This window comes from Mauremys reevesii, linkage group 2 (genome assembly GCF_016161935.1).
Source record: "Mauremys reevesii isolate NIE-2019 linkage group 2, ASM1616193v1, whole genome shotgun sequence".
Classification (NCBI taxonomy): Eukaryota; Metazoa; Chordata; order Testudines; family Geoemydidae; genus Mauremys; species Mauremys reevesii.
The window spans coordinates 197,966,733-197,993,778 of NC_052624.1; the positions used below are offsets into that span (position 1 = coordinate 197,966,733).

General features: G+C 43.2%; 1 protein-coding gene across 4 annotated transcripts in view; it reads left to right on the forward strand.

Annotated features, from left to right (window-relative positions):
* Positions 1-27,046, forward strand: part of SPIRE1 (spire type actin nucleation factor 1) — a 182,861-nt gene that overhangs the window by 77,220 nt on the left and 78,595 nt on the right. For all 4 annotated transcript variants that reach the window (XM_039526302.1, XM_039526303.1, XM_039526305.1 and 1 more), the window contains one exon: positions 8,523-8,756. In XM_039526302.1, the coding sequence (XP_039382236.1) occupies positions 8,523-8,756 (234 nt within the window). The remainder of the gene's footprint in view (positions 1-8,522; positions 8,757-27,046) is intronic.

Genomic DNA, 27,046 nt, shown 5'->3' on the forward strand with positions numbered 1-27,046 from the left:
GAAGAGTCTGATGAAATTACAACTAAATAGACAAGGTAAGCTGTATTAATCATTTTTTTTTGTTATAACAAGGAACAGAATGAGAGTATCCAGATTCTTTACTTTTGATTTTTGAGATCCCAGGGCCTCTAGTTCAGAGATGGGCAAACTATGGCCTGCAGGATCCTCCTGCCTGGCCCCTGAGCTCCTGGCCCAGGAGGCTAGTCCCGGCCCCTCCCCTGCTGTTCCCCTTCCCCCGCATCCTCAGCGTGCCGCACTGCTGACACAATGCTCTGGGTGGCCCAGCAGCGCAGCTGCAGAACCCGGCCTGACCTGGCACTCTGTGCTGCACAGTGGCGTGGCTGGCTCCAGCCACAGCCGCTCTGCCAGCCACCGGTGCTCCAGGCAGCATGGCAAGGGGGTAGGGAGCAGGAGGGCTTGGCTAGAGGGCACGGGAGTTCGGGGTGGTGGTCAGGGGTGGGGGTGGATAGGGGTTGGGGTGGTCAAGGGTGGGGTTGGAATGGGGATAAGGGTCCCAGGGGGCAGTCAGGAAGGGGGGGCGTTAGATGGGGCAGTCAGGGAGAAGGGGTGGTTGGATGGGGCAGTCAGGGAGAAGGAAGGGGTGGTTGGATGGGGTAGGGGTCCCGGCGGGGGGTATTCAGGAATGAGAGGAGGGTTGGGTGAGGGTTCCGGGGGCGTTCAGGACAGAGGGAGCAGGGGTGTGTGTGGATGGGGCAGGGGTCCTGGGGGGCCATCAGAGAATGGGGGGGTTGGATGGGGCAGGAGTTCCAGGAGGGGCCATCAGGGGGCAAAAAGCAGGGGGGAGATAGGGGGTGGGGGCTGGGCCACCCCTGGCTGTTTGGGGAGGCACTCTATAAGTGGAGACAAGCCCATTGACTTAAGGGGGATCAGGATCAAGGCTCTTGATGGTTTTAAATAATGTAATATATGTGTGTCTGTATGTAACAATAACAGTACTTGAAAACTTCTGACCAAATTCTGTCTTTGTGGACAGTCTGCAATAGCGAAGATTCCTTTACAGGAATTTCAGACCTTACTGGAGTTTGCCCAATTAAGACAGGGAAACTAAGTTTGTTACTCTTTAGAGATGAACAGTCATTTGGGAGAAATATTCTTGGAATGGTAAATAAATAACAATAATTATCTAAACCTCTGAGGTTATGATGTGTGGAAAAAAATAACGAAAAATGATAGTTTGTGTTCCAATCTCATTTTTTTATAGACCAAGGAAATTATGCATTAAGATAATCAGCCAATTTCTGCTCTCATTTACACTAATAAATGACAGTGTTCACCCACACAATCTCTGTAGCTAAAACGTAGGCAACAGAACATAATATGTTTGTTATTAGCATCTGGGATAAAGGTTGGAGAAGGATACATTACTTAAGAGTATGAATATATTTATAAGTAAATTACAGTGTAGTTCTCTCTTTTAGAAGCAAATGAATCAAAAGCTGTTGAAAAGACTTAGGTTTTATATATTTAATTTGATTTGAAAATGATTGGTTAAGGACCCCCTTTGCACCCACTTAAATCTGATCGAGAGCTATTGTACTGAATCTGTACACTTTATACCTGAATTATAATATAAAGCATATATAAATAATATATGCACGGATTGCACAAGCACAATATGAATGAATCATGGTATGCTCAATAAGATTATTTTGAAAGAGAACTACTCTGGATATTACAAAGACATTTTCATAGATTAGGGTGTGTATACTTTAGATCAAAATACCATTCATGTTACAGACAAGAATCTTACAGGAAAGGTAGGGTGTGCATATTTAATCTTTTTCACCTTTTACGTTCTGTTAGACATAGCACATACTAGTTTTTCCTTTAACACTGAAGTTATTTTTAGTAGCAAGGTGCAATATATTGCAGAAACTAGTATCTCAGCTATTTTTATGGTGAACCCTTAACGCCCCAAAGTTAAATAATATTTCATCCGTATGTCTGGGTAGTTTCATAATGAGTAATTCATTTGATTAACTATATGTGTTCCAAATCCTAGTTGCCCAGCTGCAAGTAGTTGAAAATTTTCATTTTACCGGCTCGACAACCAATGTTGCATGTTGGCCCCTGGTTACAGCATCCATTTCAGCGGTGTATCCCTATCTGTAAAATGGGAATAATACTACCCTACTTCCATGGGAGTGTTGTGGTAATAAATGCATTAGTATACATGAGGTGCTTCAATATGGCTTATATAAGAATGTAGATATTTCTGCTTAGAATTATGAAGGACATTGGGGTGAGTAACTAAACTGTGTATTTCGGTAGCTCTTCAGATTACCATATAATAAAACTGTTTGTTCACACTTTTTAACAAATGTAATCTGATTTGACATACAAAATTAGATATTGCAGAAGCAGATATAGTACTATGTTATAAATAGAAAAAATAACTCTATTGCTGCTCTAAACTGAGACAGACAGTTGGTCTTCTGTAAGTTCTTAAGCAAGTTTGTGCTGTTTTCAGTTGCATTTTAAACTTTAAAATATATGTGTATATATTTAAAAGTGTCTCCAGTTGTGAGAGCTGAGCAATATTGTGTCAGAACAGAGTTACTTGAGATCCATAGGTGAAATAAGTGTTAAGTATTCTGTATTATTTTTATCATTAGGCTTAATTGTAAAATGCTGTTAAAATTTGTGAGGAATGGTGCAGTAGAAATGCAAATATTATTGTAATTAGATTGTGAGTCTTTAGGTCACAGTGGAGAGGTTCAAAACTATTCTGCTGACCTGCCTTGGCAGCGAGAACAGTTGAGCCTCTTTACTTCCAACTCAGGGATACAAAAGTCCAAGCAGCTCTAGTCTGAGTAAAAGAGAGCTACAGGGAAGGGCAGGACTTTTGCTAGAGAAAGTCCTTTTATGTTTGTAAGCAGAGCCCTCCCTTTGGGCTTTGTTGCTTTATTTAAAAATAAAAGCAAACCTCAGGAAGATGGTGAGTTTGCCGACATTACCCCATTTCACATGTGATGAGTATAGGGGAATGGCATGCAGACTCGGCCTGTTTGCCCATTAGTTCCAGTAAGTCTGAAAAGTTTATGATGTGTGAAACAGGTTGAAAAAAAATGCTGATCTAGTTCCTAAAAGAAAGAACCATAGATGTTTAAGTTCATATTCATTTCAGTTAAACCTTTTAGATGTGTCCTAGACCAGTATATATACTGGGAGAGGCTGCAGGGTATTCTCCCACCTCCATGCAGCCAGTGGCCTGTGCTCCCCACTGCCCTAGTGGCGCTTCCACATTTATTATAAAAAAAAAAAATCAGAATTTTAAAATATTATGCACAGAATTGGATGCAGAATTCCCTCAGGAATATGGAGCATTGTACAGCTGTGATGGTGGGACTGTGAAGGGGGTGCTGGACTGTAGGGTATCTTTGGGTAGGGGAGCTGGGCAGGGGGTTTGGCCTTAACATTTGGAGATTTTACTTTAAACCAAGCAGTTGTAAATTGATAGCACTGAAATAATTACATTGCATTGAAACAATTGCCAGTGCCAACAGTAAACAAGGATGTGTTTGCCTAACTCACATCGTTTTCTGTGGCCTGTACCGAGAGTTTTAGAACTTATTAGTTCTCGACGTTTCAAAACTTTAGCAGAGGATTTGCTCTCTGCATGTCAACCAGTAGCTGAATAACCTTATAAAAATAAATTAGGGAGCTTACATTATAATGCTTTACACCTTCACATTAAGTTCCTTTGAAAGTCATGGCTTCAGACCAGGAAAGAAGCTGTTCCCACAGGCTGAACTTGTACTCCATACTGTGCTTAAATATTAGATCATTAGTGAAGGCAAGTGGAGAGATGTTGTGTGTGTGCAGGTGTGTTTGTGTGGGGTGAGAGAGAGACACAAATAGAACACATTGATATTATATAAACAATAAAACAATAGTCTTAAATCCAACTCATACATATAAAAAAAATCAGATTAGTTCCATTGATGTAGGTAAAATTAGGCTTTTCATTCTGTACATATATCTCAAGGACACTGGTACTGACCCACTGTGTACTGTTTTTGTTTGTTTGTTTGTTTGTTTGTTTGTTTGTTTGTTTGTTTGTTTGTTTGTTTGTCTGTCTGTCTGTCTGTCTGTCTGTCTGTCTGTCTGTCTGTCTGTCTGTCTTTCTTTCTTTCTTTTCTTGTTGTAAGTCTCCGTACTGGCTATTTTGTGAATGTACAAAAATCTGAAAGGTTTTGTGGTTTTGTTTGGGTCATATGGCAGGCACTTATTTGTGTTTTTATAACTTCCATGGTAAATTAGCATTGGTTAAAGTGTCACATGTTTCTATTACATGTTTTCAGCAGCAGCAAAGTAGTTAATGCAAAGTTTCTCAGTTAAAATGTTCATTGCTGTGTCATAAGAAGCTGAAATGGAGACACTGAGACAGAATGGATATGTTGCTAAGTATGACAAAATAAAGGATTTGAAAGGCAGGAAAGTAGTTCTGAATAGTTTCTGTTCAGGCTTTTGTGTCAGGCCATCTCTGCATGTATTATGAAGTCTATGCTTAGCACATAATGCAGAAGCCATATTACTGGACTGGAACAGGCACAGTATTGGTACATCAAAGAAAGCAGCAGCTGTCATTGAATTTTAGTTGTAGTACTTGTGAAGGCCTTAATCCCTGTTCCAAACCAAAGAGAGAGAACTTTCCCTTTTAAGCCAGTTTGGCTGTGTTTTCTGAGAAAAGTGCTGATTCGGTCCTGGACCTGAAGACTTGTCACAAAAAATACTTTTTTTTAACATCAAATTTAACACCAGGAAAAAAGGATTGAACAGATAAAACTTCATAGATTTTTGTTTTGATGAAGCTAGACAAAATTTATACTATGCATTCACATCAGATATTTAAGAAATATTTAAGCAGTTGTTAAACTACTCTTCATTTCATTTTGATTCCACCTGTTGAACAAGACTAAACTATTCTATCAAAAGCATTTCTGTGTGCTGTCCAGCAAGTACTTACGACAGTAAAAAAATGTTTATGGAGGTTCTGCTAATGATGTAACTGAACTTGCTGAATGTTATAGATTTTAAAGACAGGTTTCAGAGTAGCAGCCGTGTTAGTCTGTATCCGCCAAAAGAACAGGAGTACTTGTGGCACCTTAGAGACTAACAAAAGCTTATGCTCAAATTAACAAAAGCCCACGAAAGCTTATGCTCAAATAAATTTGTTAGTCTCTAAGGTGCCACAAGTACTCCTGTTCTTTTTATAGATTTTAAAGTGTGCCCGGTGGGTGCTTCCAAATGTGGTTTTAACTCTTCTCAGATTTGTTGCCTTTCAGCTATTAAAGCATTACATCAGGGGTGGCCAAACTGGACGTGATTATGATTAAACTGTTTGAATTCCCCTACTAAACTATAATCCGTTACAGTAAGACCTCTTTGAAATATTTTACTGTAGTAAAATAAGTAGATTGCTTAAATTAAACCTTAAAAAAAGTTTAAGATGTGAGCATTGCTACTTTTTTTTTAAAGGTTTTTTTTTAAGCTATATTTATGTGGAATGCCAGATTGGGGGAATGAAATTTACTTATCAGCGTTGAAATATTTGAAAATATCTGTTTTTGGAAATAGTTCTATTACTAACTTCTATTCCAGGGCTGCTGTTCTCCTGCACTGGAGCCTGACCATTTAAATCAGGGGTTTCAAACGTCTGGCCCACAGGACATCTGTGGCCTGAGAACCTCCCCAATGTGGCCTGCGGGGCTCCAGCAATTTTAGGGCCGGATCTCTCCCTTGGCCCCACTTGCCACCCCCGGGCGCTCCTGCCACGCACATCCCCCAGGCAATTTAAAATGGCCCGGGGCCCCGCCCACCATCGACAGCGGAGCTGAGCAGCTTCCTGCCTGCTCGCTCCATGTGGATGCTGGCCCCTCCCTGCGGCCCCGGGGCAGGGCTGTGCCTCTGTGCGCTGCCCCCACCCCGAGCGCCCCTGTGGCCAATGGGAAGCTGTGGGGGCGCTGCCTGGGGGCAGCAGTGCGCGGAGGCCCCCCAGCCTGCCCTGCCTTGGAGCCCCAGGTAAGCGCTGCATCCCCCAGCCCCCTCCCACAGCCTGCATCTCCCTCCCCACATACGCCTTCCACCTCCATACTCCCTCCCAGAGCCTGCACCCCCTCCCCACATATCCCCTCCCGCCCCCAAACTTCCTCCCAGAGCCTACACTCCTTCCCAAACACCCCCTCCTACTCCCAAACTCCCTCCCAGAGCCTGCACCCCCACTCTCTGCCACAGCCCAGAGCCTGCACCCAGCACCCAAACTTCATCTGAGCCTGCACCCCAGATCCCTTCCCCAACCCAAACTCCCTCCCAGAGCCTGCACCCCAATCCCCTACCCCAGACCTCCTCCCCCAGACCACCTCCCCCACCCAAACTCCATCCCAGAGCCTTTGGCGGGGGTGTGTGTGTGTGGAGTTTTGGGGGGGCAGGTTCTGGGTGGCATGAGTGACATTATTGGCTCACTGGGAGGATTTTGTGGGCTGGCACTGGCCCTAAGGTGAACTGAGTTTGAGACCCCTGATTTAAATAATACCAAAGTAGCCATCAGCTCTTATGTATGACTTTTTTCCCTTAAGGTCTTTAAAGTGCTAGGTACTCCACTATCTCTGGTATAAATAATAATTAATGTAAAGAAAGAAAAGGTATACTTGACACTTTGGAGCATTCAAGCCAATTTCTCATTACTAGGAAAGACTGAGAAGGTCAGTGACTGTCTCTTACTGTATAATAGTAGGCATTGTATAAACAATAGGGCGCTGATCTCAGTTGAGGTACCAAGGGGCTACCAAATTGATAGAGGTATATAAAATCATGAGTGATGTTGAGAAAGTGGATAAGGAAAAGTTATTTACTTATTCCCATAATACAAGAACTAGGGGTCACCAAATGAAATTAATAGGCAGCAGGTTTAAAACAAATAAAAGGAAGTTCTTCTTCACGCAGCACACAGTCAACTTGTGGAACTCCTTACCTGAGGAGGTTGTGAAGGCTAGGACTATAACAATGTTTAAAAGGGAACTGGATAAATTCATGGTGGCTAAGTCCATAAATGGCTATTAGCTAGGATGGGTAAGAATGGTGTCCCTAGCCTCTGTTCATCAGAGGGTGGAGATGGATGGCAGGAGAGAGATCACTTGATCACTGCCTGTTAGGTTCACTCCCTCTGGGGCACCTGGCATTGGCCACTGTCGGTAGACAGATACTGGGCTAGATGGACCTTTGGTCTGACCCGGTATGGCCGTTCTTATATTCAAATTACTACTACTGCTAAGAACAACTAGATTTTCCCATATGGGATCTCTGTGTCTTCACCAAGTAAGTGGTTTGATCAGAGCTCAGTTAGGTTCTGAGTCAAATAGATCCTCATAGCTATGGTCCGTCATCCCTGGAGGCAGTGAGCTGGTGCAAGTCACTACCACTTGTGGAAGGAGTGAGGTATCTTTTCTTAAGTTCCTTTCTTAAAAAACAAAACATGAGGAGGATAAGAGTGTATACATATACCAAATATTTTTATACGTATCTAAAAAAATATTTTGAGCTGAAACACTTTTAGGAAAAAAAATTCAAAATAGTCCAACTTTGTTTTTTAATTATTTTGTTTTTGCCTGTCAAATTTTAACAAAAAAATGTAGCATGTGTGACAAAGTTCCTCCTCTACCTTGGTGGGTCTTGCGCTTATTGGCGGATTTGCTCACCTCAGTGATCTTTCCCTCTCGTGGTACCCACAGTCTGGGTCAACTCCTGTGTCTGATCAGGAGTTGGGAGGTTTGGGGGGAACCCGGGCCCGCCCTCTACTCCGGGTTCCAGCCCAGGGCCCTGTGGATCGCAGCTGTCTATAGTGCCTCCTGTAACAGCTGCATGACACTACGACTCCCTGGGCTACTTCCCCATGGCCTCCACCAAACACCTTCTTTATCCTCACCACAGGACCTTCCTCCTGGTGTCTGATAATGCTTGTATTCCTCAATCCTCCAACAGCACAGCACACCTCTCAGCTCCTTGCGCTTCTTGCTCCCAGCTCCTCACACCCCCAGACTCACTGACTAACTGGGAGACTTTTAACTAGTTCCAGCCAGCCCTTGATTGGCTTCAGGTGGCCCAATCAATGTAGCTATCTCCACTGCCTTCTAGAAAGATATCAATTGGCCCCAGGTGTCTTGATTAACCTGGAGCAACTGCCATTTGGTTATCATGGTACTAGGGATTTGGTTAGCCTGGGGCTAACATACGTGTTCCTTACTACTTTACTGTAGCCATCTGGCCTTGCCCCATCACACATGCCATATTTTGCTATTAGGCGCTGTATGTTGACTTGTAGGGCAGTGATGCTAAGTGGAGGGTCACTGGCTCTTTAATTCGGATGATCCTATAATAACAATCTTAAATCTGCAGTTGTAGAGTGGACAATTTATCACTCGTTGCTCAAGGATGTTTGTGTTCTTACACTTGCCTACTAGTTCATCGAAGTGATGTTAATAATGTTGCTTTCTTTCTTGTAGATTATTGAATCACTGGGGATTATTATTTATAAAGCTCTGGACTATGGCTTGAAGGAGAATGAAGAGCGAGAACTAAGTCCTCCCTTGGAGCAGCTTATCGATCACATGACCAATACCGTGGAGGTAGATGGGAGTAAAGATGAAGGCTATGAGGCTCTGGATGAAGGCGTGGAGGAAGATGAAGATGAAAAAGAGGAAGTTGAGGTCATTCACTCCTATAAAGATGTCATGAAGGTACAGTAATGGCCAATTTACATGACACTTTGCTGTTAAAAACTCTTTTCACAACCACAAAATTATATCAAGCGAACTTTTATGTTGGCATACAGCCACCACAATTATAAAATTGCTTGTGTGTGCACACACTTGGCTTCTTGTGTTGACAGCGTGCCTCCTCACCAGAAGTACTTGAATCAATTGCATTGTCAGTGTGGGACATTGTGTGACGGCTCCTGAAAGCCAGTAACAGTCAATGTAAGCAACCTAGTGTCTGTACTAACACTGCATCAACCTAATTATATCAACTGTGATTCTACACTGCTTGGAGAGTTGGTGTTACTAAATTGGCATAGAGAGGCACTTACATCAGCAGGAGCCAAATTTAAATGAAGTCACTTCCACAGCCAGGTCAATGCAAGGCAGCTTATATTGACCTAACCCTATGGTATAGACCAGGCCTATGGCAACAAGTCTGTGTTCTGTGCTATCTTCAAACATGATACTGCCAGTGTGGTAGTTTAGTTTCCTTTGGTAATACTTGTTTGCAAATGTAATACACCGATAGTATTTCATCTCTGACAGTAAACAATAGAAAGGGAATGATCAGCTAGCATTCCCGATACTTGATATTGGGACAGTCTAATTAGTCTATTCTGATTTTGTCCTCAAACTGGATGTTAAATCTTTTAGCATGACATCTACTTAATTCTTTCATACACACCTTGAAATGAGAGAGGTTGTTTCAGTGACGTGCCAGCTCATTACTCCAATGTTCCTGTAGTTATGTTCCTCCTCCCGCACCCCCTTCTCTACTGAAGGGAATGCCTGTTCTTAAGCGTAGTTCTTTTGTACATAGTGACTCAGGGTCCGATATTTCACTCTAAGGTTTGTGATGGCAGTTTTTAACCTGACTAGTGACATTTGGAAGTAACAGCTTATGAATTTTAAGTACAGTGCAATTTCTAATGTCAACTTTGCTGCTCTTGACAATCATTTCAAAGTGGTTAATTCTCTATTTTCCAGTGAGGAGCCTTTGACAGAGCTCTTAGAATTGTATATGATCTCTTTTGTAGTCATGAAGAGGGTAGAAATAAACACAGACACTAGATTTTCACATTGTTTTTATTTTCAGTAGTGCAGTCTTCATAATACTATAGTCTATTTCCTACATCGGTATTGAAGAGGCATTTAGTATAGACTAGAGAGTGGCACTTCATTGCTCATGTAGGTCGAGCATTGTTTGTTATTCACTTGAAGTGCAAATGGATTTTCAGGTTTAAGGACCATCTCAGGCAGAATCTTACCTTGAATGCCCCTAGAATGGGAATGTAGCTGTGGAAGTGGACGCTGAAAGAGTTGTAGCAGTAATGAATTTCCCATTAGAACAGAATGGGCAAAGTTTGTTTCAGCTAACAGACGCCACAGAAACAATATACACTCAGAAGCCCATCGAAAGTGGCCTCTTCTGGTCTTCTGCAAAGATATTGGGGAGGGAGAGGAATGCTGCAGGGAGATTTGGATGGGAGTAAAATTTGCGTGGGGGTGGTAACAGGAAAAATGCTTTTCCCAGGGTAAACACACGTGTCAGATGTGGCAGAAAAGTATTTTTTTCAGTTGTGAAATATGTGCAGGCTACACCTTCCTTTATCCAGTGACTACCACACAACAGCATGTGGTCTTGTGACCGTGAGACTCAATTATTGTAGTTCCCTGTGAGCATCGCTTACAATAAAGTTTTCACCGTTGCTTGCAGCTTGTAGAGAATGCTAGCACAGGTTTATTCGCTGAGTTGAGCCACTATTATGTCTTGCACACCCTGCAATTTTTATTGTCTGTCTGTAGAGTGGGAGATTGACTTTACATTGTCCCTATTGATTTTTAAAGTCCTTAACTGTATAGTCCTCGGTTATATACTAGGGGTCACACATTTCATAGCTTCTGTAGGTCAAGTTCATTACGTATACTGCATTCCTCTGTTCTCCCCAACATGCTCCCTGTGTGCCACATTCCCATCTGCACCTATTTCAGGGACTCCCTGCAACCCTCCCTACCACATGCCTGGAGCTCTGTGTGTCCCCTGTTTTCCCCATGGCAGGGGTTCTGCATGCCATCCCATTCCGACCTCCACCACCTGCCATGAGCTGTGTGTTCCCCATGGTCTCCTCCCTCCATACCATTTTCCCCACTGTTGTTCCCCCATGTTAGGAGCTATGTGTGCCCCCTTTCTTGCCTCCCAACATATCAGTCTCCTGTATTTTTCCCCATACCAGAAACTCTATATGCACCCCTATTCTCCCCCATACTGGGGTTCCCCAATTTCCCACTGCCACGACTGCATTCACCCCATCTCCCATGCTGGAGTCCCCCGTTTGCCCCTAGCCCCACGGGTTCATGCACCCATTACTGCCCTTCCCAAAACAATTATTTTATGTCTTCTTTCTCTCTGGGAGATGAGTCACTTCAGGTGTCAGTTGAATTCTATTGGAAGGATGGACAGAGATGGTATGTGGTATTGTTATGATGGAAGGTGTTAATAGGGTGGTGCCCTCAACTGTTTTTTGATCTATTCTATAGACAATTACAGTGGTGCTTGGAGCTGTGGCTCTACTAAAGGGAGAAAGGGGGAGTCCATGACTTTCTGCGACCTCCATGACTTCTGCAGGGGCCAGTGTGGCTGACCCCAGGGTTACCCAAGCAGCTGGCTCCGGGGCCAGCTACTCAGGTGGTCCCTGGACAGCCACGCCAGCCGTGGCACCAGGCAGCAGTCCACGGCTGGCCAGCCGGCCAGAGCAGCCGTGATCCACAGCCCCTGGCAGCTGGTACCGCTGGCCCCGGGCATCACCTCCAGCAGCAGCCCCCGGTCACTCCCAGCAGTGGCCCCCCCAAGTAACAGCCCCCCTCACTTCCCCAGCACACACCCCTCCCCAAAGATTTAATCATGGCATTTCCTGTGACTTTTACTAAAAGTTCCTGTGACTAAATCGTAGCCTTACTCATGCAACATGAGTTATGTCCAGGTAAAAAAACAGTGAAGACAAGACCTTTTAGCAGAGGTATAGTGCCTACCTCACAGTAAAACTGAAGTGTCTTGTCTTTACTGTGTTTTTACCTTGGGATAGCTCACACTGTTGGTTATCCAGAGTTAAAAAAATGCACCTTTTATTAACAATGAAGACAAGTCCTTAGAGAGTCTAAACTTAGGGTTGCAGACTCCAGGGACACGCGTGAGTTTACTTCTCTGGGCAGTTTGAAATAAAACTTTGTTTAGGACCAAGAATAAGGGCATGGCATTATTTGAACCCCAATATCTGCTGGTCCGTAGTGACCTCGCTTTAGCTGGCAAGTATCTATTCACAGAGCTGGGGAGAGCACAAATGGAGTACAGTACTGACAAAATCAGCTCTGGCAAAGAACCACTTTATGAGAAAGATGGTGTTTTAAAAGAATATGGAGAAACTTCCATACAGTTGCTCTGTATTCTTTAGTAGCCATTTGGCTATATCAGGGGTTCTCAAGCTTCATTACACCACAACACCCTTCTGACAACAAAAATTACTACATGACCACAGGAGGGAGGCTGAAGCCTGTGCCCACCCAAGCCCTGCCACCCTGGGCCGGGGATGGAGGGAGGGGCGCAAAAGAGAAGCCCAAAGGCTTCAGCCCCGGGCTGCGTCGGGGGTCCAAAGCTGAAGCCCCAAGGGCTTTGACCCTGGGTGGTGTGGCTTGGGCTTCGGCCCTGAGCCCCAGCAAGTGTAATGCCAGCCCTGGTGACCCCATTAAAACAGGTCGTGACCCACTTTGGGATCCTGATCCACAGTTTGAGAACTGTTGGGCTATACTCTGAGTCCAGTAATGTCCTGCTTCACACACTGAACTGCTGTACAGATTATCTCTCCAGCATTTAAAGGTCCACTTGCAAAGGAGATTTTGTTTGCCCTGCAGATGACTACTAAGGTTTGATACATTTCAGGTACAATGGCACAAGGACAAATGGGAAGAGGGGATGACAGCAGTGGGTACTGCATGTCTTATGGGATTGCTTACTGTGTAGTAGAGTTTTTCCCTCCTAGATTACTAGTTCAGACTTGACTGAGGCGGCTGTTGGCCAGAAATAATTAGCATCTAACAGCTGCTTCGTGAATTCTGTGCTGATGAGCTGTGCCCGTTTCCTAGGGACAGATTGTCATTTCACAAAAACAGCTGTTTGCCCCTGCACTGACCACCTCATCAGTGAAGCACACGACTCAAAAGAGCATGGACTAAGAACTACTTTCTCATCCTTCCCAGTGGCCCTCCCTATGTCACTGTTGAGGTACAGTGGGGAGAGTGGCACTGCTTCTTCCTACCTGTTATAGACAAATGCAGGACTTAATTTTTCAGTTCTGACAAACAGGCTCCATTAATGAACAATAAACTCACTTTTAAAATGTCAGAATGGCAATTTCCTGATTTGTGTGAAAGTTGATATTTTCTTTTGGGATGCATGCATCATTCACAGTATTGTGTGATCTCAGTGATGCTGTGTAAAAGGTTGTAAACAAGACAATTGTTGATACTTCATCTTCATGTTGTATGAATGGTGACTTGTCTATCTTTGTTCATAAGAAAACATTAGCCAGAACAAATTGTGGCTGCTTTCAAACACCATACATCAGAGATTTTAATTGCTGTTTTTTAAAGAGACAATCCTTAAAGTAAGTTTAGATTCGAGATTAGATGGCTCATAAATTTTAATAGTTTTAACTTCTTTGAACGAATGTTAATGATTGAAAATTTGCAATGGGGATACTGACCTGCATGCTTTTTGTTTTCCAGCAGTCTGAAAGCAGTATAGGTTTATAGCCAGGAGTCTGAAAGCAGTATAGTATAGCCATTCAGGGATTGTGTTGATTTATAGATGAAAGGAAGAGTGTCTCGCATCTCAGTTTCCATGCTAATTAAGTACCATAACTGCAGATGGATGAGGAAGTAGTATTTAGATCCAGTTTAGGCTACATTTTGTATTCGAGGCTGAATCGGGAGATAGGTTTTTATCAGTTCCAAAACTTTGGAAACTGTTGCAAGACTTCAGCCCAGAATGGGCCAGTTAATATCATGAGCTTTTCACCAGTTTGAATGCCAGGTTGGGGTGTAATTCTTCAAAGATGTTTGAGATTTGGAAATTCTTCTTTGAGTAACATCCATATTGGTGCTCCATTTCAGGAGTGCATATGTGCCCTTGTACCTTCAACTGGAGATTTTTGGCAGCAGTGCCTGTTCGGTCCTTACATGAGCCCTAACTATCCTTGTTCCACATACCGAGAGTATATAGAGCTGTGATGGAGAAACTGCCGTCAGTTCCTTCTCAACTGCCATCAGCCTGAAACCAGTGGTGCCTGCTTGTTTAGCTAGGTACCCAGTTTCTTCTTATAGTTCAGTTAACTGTCAGTTACTAGCTCTAGCAGACTAGTTTAACAGTTTCTTTAATAGTTTTATTTTTGCTGTTAGTTTTATTTAGGTTTTTTTCCTGGGGAACTCTCCTTTCTAAAGGGGTTCTTTTCCTTGGTGTATTATTAAATCTCCAGGATACAAGCATTGCCTGATTTGCCATGAGTCCTTCCCTCTTAGTGACGGAGTCAGGCACTGCCTACTGGTAGACATGCCTAGTGGTCAGACTGGAGGTCAAAGCCTGACAAAGGGTTGGGACTGGGCCAAGGGAGGTGCTGAAACCATAGCTGGGGACAGGCTGGGGTCAGAACCAAAATCAGAGACCGCAGACAAGCCAGAATCAGTACCATAGCCAGAATCCAGGAGCAAGCCAGGGCCCGAAGACGGTGGTCAGAGTCTATAGATGAGTCAGAATCAGTACTGTAACCGAGGTCCAAGTGCAAGCCAAGGGGGTCAAAGCCAGGTGGTCAGAGTCCAGGGACAAGCCAAGTCAGTGTAGTAGCCAGGATCCAGAAACATACCAACGGTAGAAGCCGGGTAGTTGAGTCCAAGAATTCAGGGTGGGTCAAGAGGTGGAGGCAAGACTGGAACAGGTAAGTAATAGGATTGGCATAAGGTCAGAGTAGGGCAAGGACAAAACTGGAACAGAGCTCAGCCAGGCTGGCTCAGGAACAGGATCAAGAGCAGGCTTGGAGTCTCAAGAGTCAGATACAAGGCAAAGCAGCAGGCAGGTTTCTGTCTGGGTAGTGCTGTTGCACCTACTGATCTGCAGCTCTGGCAGGGTTGGAGAAATACCTGAGCCTGGGGGGTCACCTGACGCGGGCTCAGCTCAGGAATAGATTGCTGCTGCATGCCTGAGGGCTGAGTCACTGCAGGCTCCCTTGGAGTCAGTGCAGTTGGGTTGTTGCTGCATGCTTGAGTGGTGACTCACCTCTTCTCTGTTGGAGGGGCACCTCTTGAGACTCGGGGGATGGGTGGCCTGCCCATTATGTAAGCCCTCCCTTCCCCAGCTTAAGGGGAGGAGGGGATCCACTGGACCCAGGCATCAACTAATCACGGGGGGACAAGAAATAGTAAAAAACAGGATCGGGAGTGCAGGTCACAGGGATAAATCAGGGATTCAGTAGGGGACCCTGAGCAGAGGAAGGCGAAACCAGAGGAAACCTGGGACAGTGCCCATTGCTCCTTGAAGGCATCCGTGGAGGCAGTGACACAGCCCAGAGGAACTCTGCCTGCAGGTATGACTTCAGGAGAGATCAGAAATATGCCCTACAGTCGCAAAGCAACTTCCCATCCAGCTTCCTCTTCCTGGTATAGTGGATGGCCACCTTGAAGAGGTGGTCTTGCAGCTTAGGGGGGCCATGGACTGGGTGTACATAAATCAGGAGGTGTGGGGAAAAGTGCAGCCAGAACCTCAGGAGGAGGTTCTGGAGGAGCTGGAAGAGAGACTGCAATCTGACACACCCTTTATAAATGGGCACCAGGGTCTCCGTCTCTCCACAGAAGGGTAAAGTGTTGGGGGAGGTGGTGAACCACGCCAGGTACATGCCTGTGCTCGCAGCACCGTGAAGGAGCCACCAGCTAATATCCACGGGGGGCAATGGGACCAGAGTGGAATATGGAATAAGTCCTTCTCTAAGAGGAGCTCCAGATTTGCTTAGAAAGAAGCTGGCGCTTAATGATCTGCCATACCGGAGAGCTTGCACCACATGAAGGGTACCACTGAGGCTTCAAGGGGTCTAGATACAAATGTATCTAAAGTCTCAAGTACATCTAAACTCAATGGTACCCATTGTTCAGGTCTAAAGCATAGCTTGGTACTCTCTAAGCACAATCAATGTTTTAGGGACTTCAAAGACTCTGCACCAAGAGAGACTGTACGGGCTGTGACCTACTTTCTCTTGGATGCCCTTGGTACCCAGACCCATCAGTTACATTGTGACAGGTAAGAATTCTTTCCTGGGTGCTGGCTGGTGACTCTTGCCCACATACTCAGGGCATACTCAGCTGATCTCCATATTTGGGGTCGGGAAGGAATTTTCCTCCAGGGCAGATTGGCAGAGGCCCTGGAGGTTTTTCGCCTTCCTCTGCAGCGTGGGGCACGGGTCACTTGCTGAAGGATTCTCTGCACCTTGAGGTCTTTAAACCACTATTTGAGAAGTTCAGTAACTCAGACATAGGTTAGGGGGTTGTTACAGGAGTGGGTGGGTGAGATTCTGTGGCCTGTGTTGTGCAGGAGGTCAGACTAGATGATGATAATGTTCCCTTCTGACCTTAAAGTCTATGAGTCTATAACTGGAGTACCACTGTGCCCTCTGGCCCACCAGCCTATGCTCCCTCTTACACTGTGCTGCTATAACAAACTGCAGACCTGCTCTTGGTCCTACACTCCCACCAGCATTCACAAAGATAGGGACACACCCAGCTGAAGTTACATGCAGGCTCTCTGACCAGCCACTGCATGAACCAACAATAGAGAGGTTACAGCCAAAATAACCATAAGCTTCCCAGTGGGAAGCACCCCCTCTGGAGCATAAACCCAAAATTATACCATCTTGCACTGCACAGGGAATTGTACAGCGTAAACTCACAGAGTTCATGCCTCCCTCAATGTGAAGAGGAAATACAACAAGCCTGTGTTAAACCAAGCTGAGATTTTTCCTCGAACATTTCATTTAAAGGCACACTGGGTTGAAAACATAAAACAGGCTTATTAACTACAAAAGATAGATTTTAAGTGATTATAAGTGATAGCAAACAGATCAAAACAGATTACCTAGTAAATAAACAAAAACACAAACTAAGCTTAACATACTAGATAGATTGGATATGAGTTAGCCAGTTCTCACCCTGAGAGATGGTACAAGCTGGAATCCCCAGGTCTTTCATACATAGGCTAGAAATCCATGGGTCCAGTACTTCCCCAGTTCAGTCTTTGTACCTCAGGTGTTTCCAGGAGTCTTCTTGTGTTGGGAGTGAAGAACAACCAATGATGTCACTCCCTGCCCTATATAGCTTTAGCTTTAGCTATATGGTGGGAACCCTTTGTCCCAAACTTAAGTTTGTGGAAAAACACTGACATCCCAAGATGGAGTCCAGAGTCATGTGGCCTGGTCACATGCACTTGCATATCTTGCAGAGTCATAACAGCCATTACTTACAGGCTGTCTGGAACATTCACAGGAAGGTTAAGTTCTTCCAGGATTCATTGTCTTTGTTGATGGCCCATCAGCTCTGGCTTCTTCATTGTTGTACCAGAAAGGCTAGTTGTGGGTGTCACCCAGAGTAAGCACAATTGAAATACAGATACATAGTCAATATTCCTAACTTTAGATACAAAAATGATACTGTGACACTACACCCCATATTCTTCACAGTAATATTATTATGATGTGATTATGACATAAGAAAATAACATGATTATGTATTTTATGCAAGATAAGTCATGTGAAGTGTCATTGGAAAAGTTATGATTTGCTGAATATGATTAACCTGTTTGTGTGTGTGTATCATTTTGTATCTGAAGTTATGAATACTAACTATATTTGTATTTCAAATGTAGTTACACCTGGGTAACGCCCACTAGACAAGAGCTTCCAGTTTAGATAGTGGGGGGGGATGGGCCTATACAATGGGCCATTAGGAAAAAACAGTAGGCCTTAGGAGAAGCTTATCTCCCACCTGGTGATGAGCCTTCCTGAGAACGCTCCAAACAGCCTGTGAGTAATGGCTGCTATAACTCTACAAGGACATGTGATCAGACCACATGATGCTGGACTCCATCTTGGGATGTCAGTATTTTTCCGCAGACTGGTCTGGAAACCAAGCTTTGAAACAAAAGGTTCCCACCATATGCAAAAGCTGTATAAGGGAGGGAGTGACATCATCTGGTGTTCTTCACTCTCCTCAGAAGAAGACTCCTGGAAACACTTGAGGAACAAAGACTGAATTGGGGGAAGTGATGGTCCCAGGCTAAAGGGATTTCTAGCCTGTGTATGAAAACCTGGGAAACCCAAGTTGCAAAGCAAAGGCAGCTTGTGCCTAAAGAGTCTGCCAGCCTGTTTATCACTCAGGGTGAGAATTTGCTAATTCATATCCAACTTATCTAGTATGTTAAGCTCAGTTTGCGTTTTTTGTTTATTTACTAGGTCATCTATTTGCTATCACTTATATATCTTTTTGTAGCTAATAAACTTATTTTATGTTTTAATCCAAACCAGTGTGCGTTTGACTAAGATGTCTGGGGAAAATCTCACCTTGATTACCACAAGTGTGCATGGTCCTCTTCACACTGAGGGAGAGGCAGACTGGGTGTTAAACCCATATTCTGGCCAGATTTGACCAGGGCAGGATGGTACTGCTCTGGGGTTCTAGGCTGGGAAGCTGGTAATTAAAGAGCCTGCATGTAACTGCAGCTGGCAGTGTCTCTACCTGTGTGAATGCTGGTGAAAGTGCAGGCTGGAGGGGTTTCTAGCTTGTCACAGCAGCACGGTGTGAAAGGGAGCCCAGGCTGGTGGGTCAGGAGCTCAGTGGTACCCCAGTTCCAGGTGTTACCCTGGGGGGAACTGGTCACAGATACATGCATACAAATAGGATAATCATATTCAGCAAATCATAACTTTTCCAATGACACCTCACATGACCCATCTTGTCAAAATGCATCATAATTATTCCATAATCATATCATAATCTCATTATGAAGACTATGGGGTGCAGTGTCACACACATAATGCCATGTATCTGTGTAATTATATCAGTAAAATAATCACACCCTTAATTGATATCATTATATTGCATAGCTTTTCTAGCGCAGACCAGACCTAAAATAATTCAGATCTAATCTGAGGTATTCCAGGAGCGATCCACCAATAACAGGAAACACCAGTTTGGTATTCTGATAATTTTAATATAAATAAGAGAGTTTTTTTTTTAAAAACCTCAAAACTTTCATGCTTCTTTTATACATCAGAAAAAAGCAGTGTATTAGCAATAAAAAGTGTATGTGTGAGATTTATCCTGAGTTACAAAGGCACCCACGTCCTCCACTATGGAAGTCATTGTGCATTAGTGCGGTGTTTGATCACACAGGCAATACAAGGTAATTTTGCTGTTTGGTCAGATAATTACTATTGAAATTTATTAGGGCTGTCAATTAATTGAACTTGAACCAATTAATGCAAAACAAATTAACTAGATTTTAAAAAGTGGTGATTAATCGCAGTTTTAATCACACTGTTAAACAATAATAGAATACCAACTTAAATTTATTATAAATATTTTTGAATTTGTTCTACATTTTCAAATATATTGATTTCAATTACAACACAGACTAAAAAGTGTACAGTGCTCACTTTATAGTATTTTTTTATTTCAAATATTTCCACTGTAAAAAAGACAGACAAAAGAAATAGTACTTTTAAATTCATGTCATACAAATACTATAGTGCAATCTCTTTATCGTGAAAGTGCAACTTGCAAATATAGAATTTTTTTTTACACTCAAAAACAGAACAATGTAAAACTTTAGAGCCTACAAGCCCAGAGTCCTACTTCTTGTTCAGCCAATTGCTCAGACAAACAAGTTTGTTTTTACATTTACAGGAGATAATGCTGCCCGTTTCTTATTTAAAGTGTCACCTGAAAGTGAGAACAGGCATTTGCATGGCACTGTTGTAGCTGGCATTGCAAGGTTTTTACGTGCCAGATATGCTAAATATTCATATGCTCCTTAATGCTTCGACCACCATTCCAGAGGACATGCTTCTGTGCTGAACTTAAATTGGTATTTTATTATTGTTTAACTGTGATTAATCACAACTATCTTGTGATTAATTGTGATTATTTTTTTAAATAATTTGACAGTCGTAATATTAATTTGTGGCTGTGACTCATGACTGTGGAAACAAGAGGTAAAGATTGGCCCCACAGGTCAGTGTTGTAATAAGGGGCACCCCCCAGACATTTTTTCAGTGGTCTGCACCATCAATCCCTGGGGGGCCATCCCCTGTGCAGCCGCTGGCCCCAGAGCCTCGCCCATCAAATGCTCAGCCCTCGCCTTCCAGCCCAGCCTGCCCAGGTGCAGTGTCATTCCCCAGCCTTGAGCGGGGACATGGCTGCTGGAGGTGAGGCTAGGCTAGGCAGGCCCTGGAGGGGGAGCCCCGGTGCAGGAGCTGGCCCCAGAGCACTGGCAGGGAGGGCCAGCGCTGGCCACCTGATTGCCTAATGGTGCCCACTCAGATTTGGCCCCACAGCTTCTCCATTGCGATGAGAGGGGGGCCAAAACTGAGTGGGGGAGATTGCAAACAACCACAGCCCCTCTATCATGGTGTAGGGGGGATGGGGCCAAACCTGAGTGGACACTGGAGCAGCCAGCACTGCTCCGTCTCATCATTGCCAGCAGTGTATGGCAACAAGTGTAGTGTGCTGTGGGTGCCACTGGTTATAGTGACCCATAACAGGGTAAAAGAAGACCAAAGCTGGTCCTAATTACTAAAGTGAACCATCTATCCTCTGCCTGTAGGTTAACTTTCATTGGCACTGAGCCAGACAAAGCAGACTGATCTGTCCAAAGCTGAACTGATCTGCCTGTGAGTATGTCTGTTCATCCCACAAACGCCTCCACTGTCCAGACGTTGAAACTGATAAGTGCAGAGCGTGGCATGCTGCATTTTTTCAGTTTCACTATCAGCATAGTGATGGCAGTAGCTCCACCCTGACAAATTGGACAGGACAGTAACTGATCTCGTTGTCTCAGGATTTGGCTGAGAATCAGCATGTCTGTCCACAGTTTTCATCTCTGTAGGCTTGGATGTCCTAGATACTTATGGTATTATAACTAGTATTTTAGCTTTACTGACTTAAGATCCTCTTTTGAAAAATTCACAGAAATGTGGCGTTTTAACTCTGATTCAGCTCTCTGAACAGGCTGTTTTGACAGGCAAAAACAAAATAATTAAAAAACTCTCTGCTGCTGACTATTACCATGACTTCAGTATAGAGACAAGGTGTGTGAGGTAATATATTTTATTGGACCACCTTCTACTGGTGAGAGAGAAGCTTTCCAGCCATACACAGCTCTTCTTCATGTCTGGGAAAGAGACTTTCAGTGTCACAGCAAAATACAAAGTGGAACAGCAAGCTCCCCACAGACTAGGACACACCAACTCAAAGCAGCACCGTACCCAGCCAGAACATCAAATGCAAAACCTGCAGACATAGCACCACTGCTACAATGATCAACACCGCACAGAATACACCTTTCAAGGTCCATGGATCCAACTCATGCCTATCATATTATATGATGTACCTCATCAAGTACACTCAATACCCCAATAACAACTATGTGGGTGAAACCAGATCATCACTATGCTCTCGAATTAACTGAAAGGAAAATTATCAAAGACAAAAACACCCTATCAGCTATGGGTGAACACTTTTCACAAAGCAATCTGTATTTGACCTATCAGTTCTCATCTTCAGAAGAAACCTGCACAACACTTTCAAAAAAACAAGCCTAGGAGCTTAAATTCGTTACTCTGTAAGAGACTAAAAATCATGGACTGAATAGAGACACTGGATTAATGACTTATTACAACAGTTTGTAACCCACTAACCTCCTCTTTCCACTCCACCTTGAATGGTCCCTTATAATATGTGCTCACTACTTATCCTAAACAATCTGTTCCACTTTGCATTTTGCTGTGATGCTGGGAGTTCCTTTTCCAGACCTGAAGAAGAGCTGTGTGTGGCTGGAAATCTTGTCTCTCTCACCAACAGAAGTTGGTCCAATAAAATACATTACCTCACCCACCTTGTCTCTCTAATATCCTGGGACCAACAATGCTGCAACTACACTGCATACATGACTTCTGTTGGGTATTCTTTGAAGCACATGTAACTTCAACATCTCAAAGGGAATGTACCAGGTATCTTGCACCAGGGGTTCTCAACCCTTTTCTTTCTGAGACCCTCCCCCACACCCAGTATGTTATAAAAATTCCATGGCCCATCTGTGCCACAGCGGCTGTATTTCTGCATATTAAAGCCAGGGCCAGCATTAGGGGATAGCAACTGCCTGGGGCCCCACACCAGAGGGGGCCCTGTGAAGCTGTTGCTCAGGCTTCAGCTTCAGCCCCAGGCAGTGGGACTTCAACTTTCTGCTTTGGACCCCAGCAAGTCTAATGCTGGCTCTGTTGGGCGGACCCCCTGAAACTTGCTCGCCGCTCCCCAGGGGCCCCTGGACCCCTGGTTGAGAACCACTGTCTTACACAATACTGCTTGTGGAGTTTGCATTAGATACCTGGCATGGTATGCAATAGGCAAAACAGTTAAAGGTGACATACAAATCCCTTTACAGAGCTCTCTCTACTGTAGCATGATGTGCTGAATGCTCCCGGTAGCCAGCATGAAAGATGGTATTCAGTATGCTAAACAACTTTTCTTAAGTTTTAAACTGTATAGGTTTTATTATAAATTACGGAATCTGACTCCTGTAAAAATAGTGACTAACATACAGCCTTAATCATAGGTCACAAACAACTCTCCTTTTCAGCAGAGAAGCTAAGGACAAAATGGTCATGGAAGCGGAATTGCCTTCCGATCCCTAGACATTACTCCTGGTCTGGACTGAGGTACCTGGAATGGAGAGTGTTTAGCAGCTTGGCATTGCTGTTTATTGTACTGTGCCAGCTTTGTGATTAAATAGGATTTCAGCTGTTAACATTGCCAATCTGGAACCCTTTTGGAATGCTGTAATCACTTTATCAAAGAAAAATCATGCATGTCATATTAGTCACTGAAAGAATATAGGTGCTGAAAGAACTATTTCATTCTTTATAGAGGGATACTTTTTCTCTAAAAACAGCAGCTGGCAAAGTCAGGAATGTGAAACAAAACAAGTGTTCCTTTTATTAAACAATTGTGATCTTCCTCTTCTTTAGTTATTCAAAATAGAGCTTTGGGATTGAGGCAAGTTAGTTACATCTGGTATATTTAGTTCAGTGTTGGTAACCATATCAACAGAAAATGAGACATTTGAAGAGAAGCTATTCAGATTTATTTAAGAACTCCACTGACCCTCCAAAATAATCATAGATTCATAGAATATCAGGATTGGAAGGGACCTCAGGAGGTCATCTAGTCCAACCCCCTGCTCAAAGCAGGATCAATCCCCAGACAGATTTTTGCCCCAGATCCCTAAATAGCCCCCTCAAGGATTGAACTCAACCCTGGTTTAGCAAGCCAATGCTCAAACCACTGAGCTATCCCTCCCCCCCCCCCAAAAAAAAAAAAACAAAAAAAACCCTTCCCTAAATTTCATTTCGGGAACGAAGGAAAGGAAGAGAAGCCTAGGAATTAAAGACTGCAGCTGCTTCTCAAAGCGCATATTGCTTTTTCAAACTTCATAGCAATGGCAGCAAACATTGGGTTGAGAGTGAGCGACTGTGTGTGTTAGTCATATTTTTTCAATTTTCCCTTGGTTATTCTGTTGGCATGATTTTGTTTTGTTTTCTACATTGCTTAGCTTATAGCAGCATGCCGCATGCTAGGAAGAAGCTGTACATCATTTGCTACAACCTAAACAGAGCTCCTTTTAGCAAAAGATTGTTGTGAATTGACAAAAAATGTATGTTGAACAGAGGCTCTGGGAGAAAAATAAATATGATAATTTCATGCAAGACACGTTTCTGATTATCTTAAACCAACATACATGTTCTCCTTAAATTGTGATGCCTCCTTGGACCCAAAAGTTAGAGACTCATATTTATCCTGATAGCTGATCTGCAAACAGGACACCTTTTTATACTCCCAAGTGAAAGAAGTCATGGAATACAGTATTTGGGGGTCGGGGAACAGAGGTAACATTGTTACGACATAATTAAATGGCTTTATAATTGGACACAAATGAAACTTTCACATGATGGGGTGTGACTTTTGCATGTTATTAATGTCACATAAATGCATGGCTCTGATTGTCATCTTGATTTTTATTTGTGAATTTCATTGAATAGAACAGTAAGATATGAAAGGCAGTTGTGTGTGTATGAGAGAGAGGGATTACTGTACTTCTCAGGTAGTTCAGATGACTTCTTTGACCTTGTGCCTTAATGTACCATCTGGGATATGCAGACTGAAAGATTACATTTTGTGATACATAAAAAAGTTAATATCTTCCATTTCAATTATGGACAGTTATGTAAACATGTTTATCCTGTGTACTTCTTAACCCTTCATGTTAACTGGAGAGCAACTGAATGAGCTGGTATCAGTAGATTGAACAGCTCTCTATATATACTAGATTTGGCACACCTCTTTACATGTGATAGTTATACTAGCTGTTTGGGGCCTGGAAGGTTCAGGAGAATGGCAGCTTCAGTAAGGTTAATATGCAGGGCCCCGGCCCCAGAAGCAGCTGGGGCTTGTTGAGACTCCCAGGAAGCCAGCCTGAAGCATATAAAGGAGAAAATTAGTTGTTAAAGCTTGGAGTGGCTGGAGAAGCCAAGCAACTAACCATGCCAAGGACAGTCAGATTCCCACAGAGGTGACACCACATAGGAAAGTCTAAGTTTTTATTTAACATCCAAAGGAGGAACTAGAAACTGTCTCACTGTTTTTAAAGCTTTATTAGGGTAGGAAGGGCGTGTAGTGTGTCTTTCTCTCTGTGTCCTGAAGAAAGAAAAATCTCTATTTTTGATTGCTTAAAATCTTTTTAGAAGAGCATAGGATTTTCCTATCCCTCTTTTCTCAAGGAAGAAGGGACTAGAGATTTTGACTTGTATTATTTAAAACCTGAAAAAAGATTATTTTGGATTGTTGTTTTCTATTTCCTGACAACAGGCCAGACAAGCATGAGGCATTTGATAATTTAACCCAGAGACAGGGATTTAAGATACTTGTTTTCCTTGCCCGTGATACAAAGAAAATTTGGGGCTGGAAAGGGAGCGCTCCAAAGAGAAGTTTTATTTTATTTTCCCTTCTTGGCTTGCCTGGGTTCCTTTAGGTGAATAACTACTCTGCCATAATAGAATATTTGAAGTGCAGCGCTACTCAAAGCCACTATATTACCTAAGAAGCTGCTGACAACCGTATTTGATGGTATAGGGTGTTATGTACTGTAGCCTATCCATAAGAACAGAAAACAAGTCCATTCATGAGTAAAGAGGCCATATTAAACTCATGTTGATCAAACTTTATACCACACTAAATCTACTCTTCCTTCTTTGTGTGTGTGTATGCATACTACACATATATTCATACATTTCTATCCATGTACTATTAACTATGGTTTGTAACCTGTCCTTTAAATCAGCTTCTGTACTCAATGACTGGAAGATAGCTAATGTAATGCCAATATTTAAAAAGGGTTCTAGAGGTGATCCCGGAAATTACAGACCGGTAAGTCTAACTTCAGTACCGGGCAAATTAGTTGAAACAATAGTAAAGAATAAAATTGTCAGACACATAGAAGAACATAACTTGTTAGGCAAAAGTCAGCATGGTTTCTGTAAAGGGAAATCATGTCTTACTAATCTATTAGAGTTCTTTGAAGGGGGGGTCAACAAACATGTGGACAAGGGGGATCCAGTGGACATAGTGTACTTAGATTTCCAGAAAGCCTTTGACAAGGTCCCTCACCAAAGGCTCTTATTTAAATTAAGTTGTCATGGGATAAAAGGGAAGATCCTTTCATGGATTGAGAACTGGTTAAAAGACAGGGAACAAAGGGTAGGAATAAATGGTAAATTTTCAGAATGGAGAGGGCTAACTAGTGATGTTCCCCAAGAGTCAGTCCTAGGACCAATCCTATTCAACTTATTCACAAATGATCTGAAGAAAGGGGGTAAACAGTGAGGTGGCAAAGTTTGCAGATGATACTAAACTGCTCAAGATAGTTAAGACCAAAGCAGACTGTGAAGAACTTCAAAAAGATCTCACAAAACTAAGTGATTGGGCAACAAAATGACAAATGAAATTTAATGTGGATAAATGTAAAGTAATGCACATTGGAAAAAATAACCCCAACTATACATACAATATGATGGGGGCTAATTTAGCTACAACTAATCAGGAAAGAGATCTTGGAGTCATCGTGGATAGTTCTCTGAAGACGTCCACGCAGTCTGCAGCAGCAGTCAATAAAGCAAACAGGATGTTAGGAATCATTCAAAAAGGGATAGAGAATAAGATGAATAATATCTTATTGCTCTTATATAAATCCATGGTACGCCCACATCTTGAATACTGAGTACAGATGTGGTCTCCTCATCTCAAAAAGATATACTGACATTAGAAAAGGTTCAGAGAAGGGCAACTAAAATGATTAGGGGTTTGGAACAGGTCCCATATGAGGAGAGATTAGAGGTTAGGACTTTTCAGCTTGGAAAAGAGGAGACTAAGGGGAGATATGATAGAGGTATATAAAATCGTTAGTGGTGTGAAGAAAGTGAATAAGGAAAAGTTATTTACTTGTTCCCATAATATAAGAACTAAGGGCCACCAAATGAAATTAATGGATAGTAGGTTTAAAACAAATAAGAGGAAGTTCTTCACACAGCTCACAGTCAACCTGTGGAACTCCTTGCCTGAGGAGGTTGTGAAGGCTAGGACTATAACAGGGTTTAAAAGAGAACTGGATAAATTCATGGAGGTTAAGTCCATTAATGTCTATTAGCCAGGATGGGTAAGGAATGGTGTCCCTAGCCTCTGTTTGTCGGAGGGTGGAGATGGATGGCAGGAGAGAGATCACTTGATCATTACCTGTTAGGTTCACTCCCTCTGGGGTACCTGGCATTGGCCACTGTCAGGCGACAGGATAGTGGGCTGGATGGACCTTTGGTCTGATCCAGTGTGACGGTACCTCCCATAAGGCTTTATGGAAA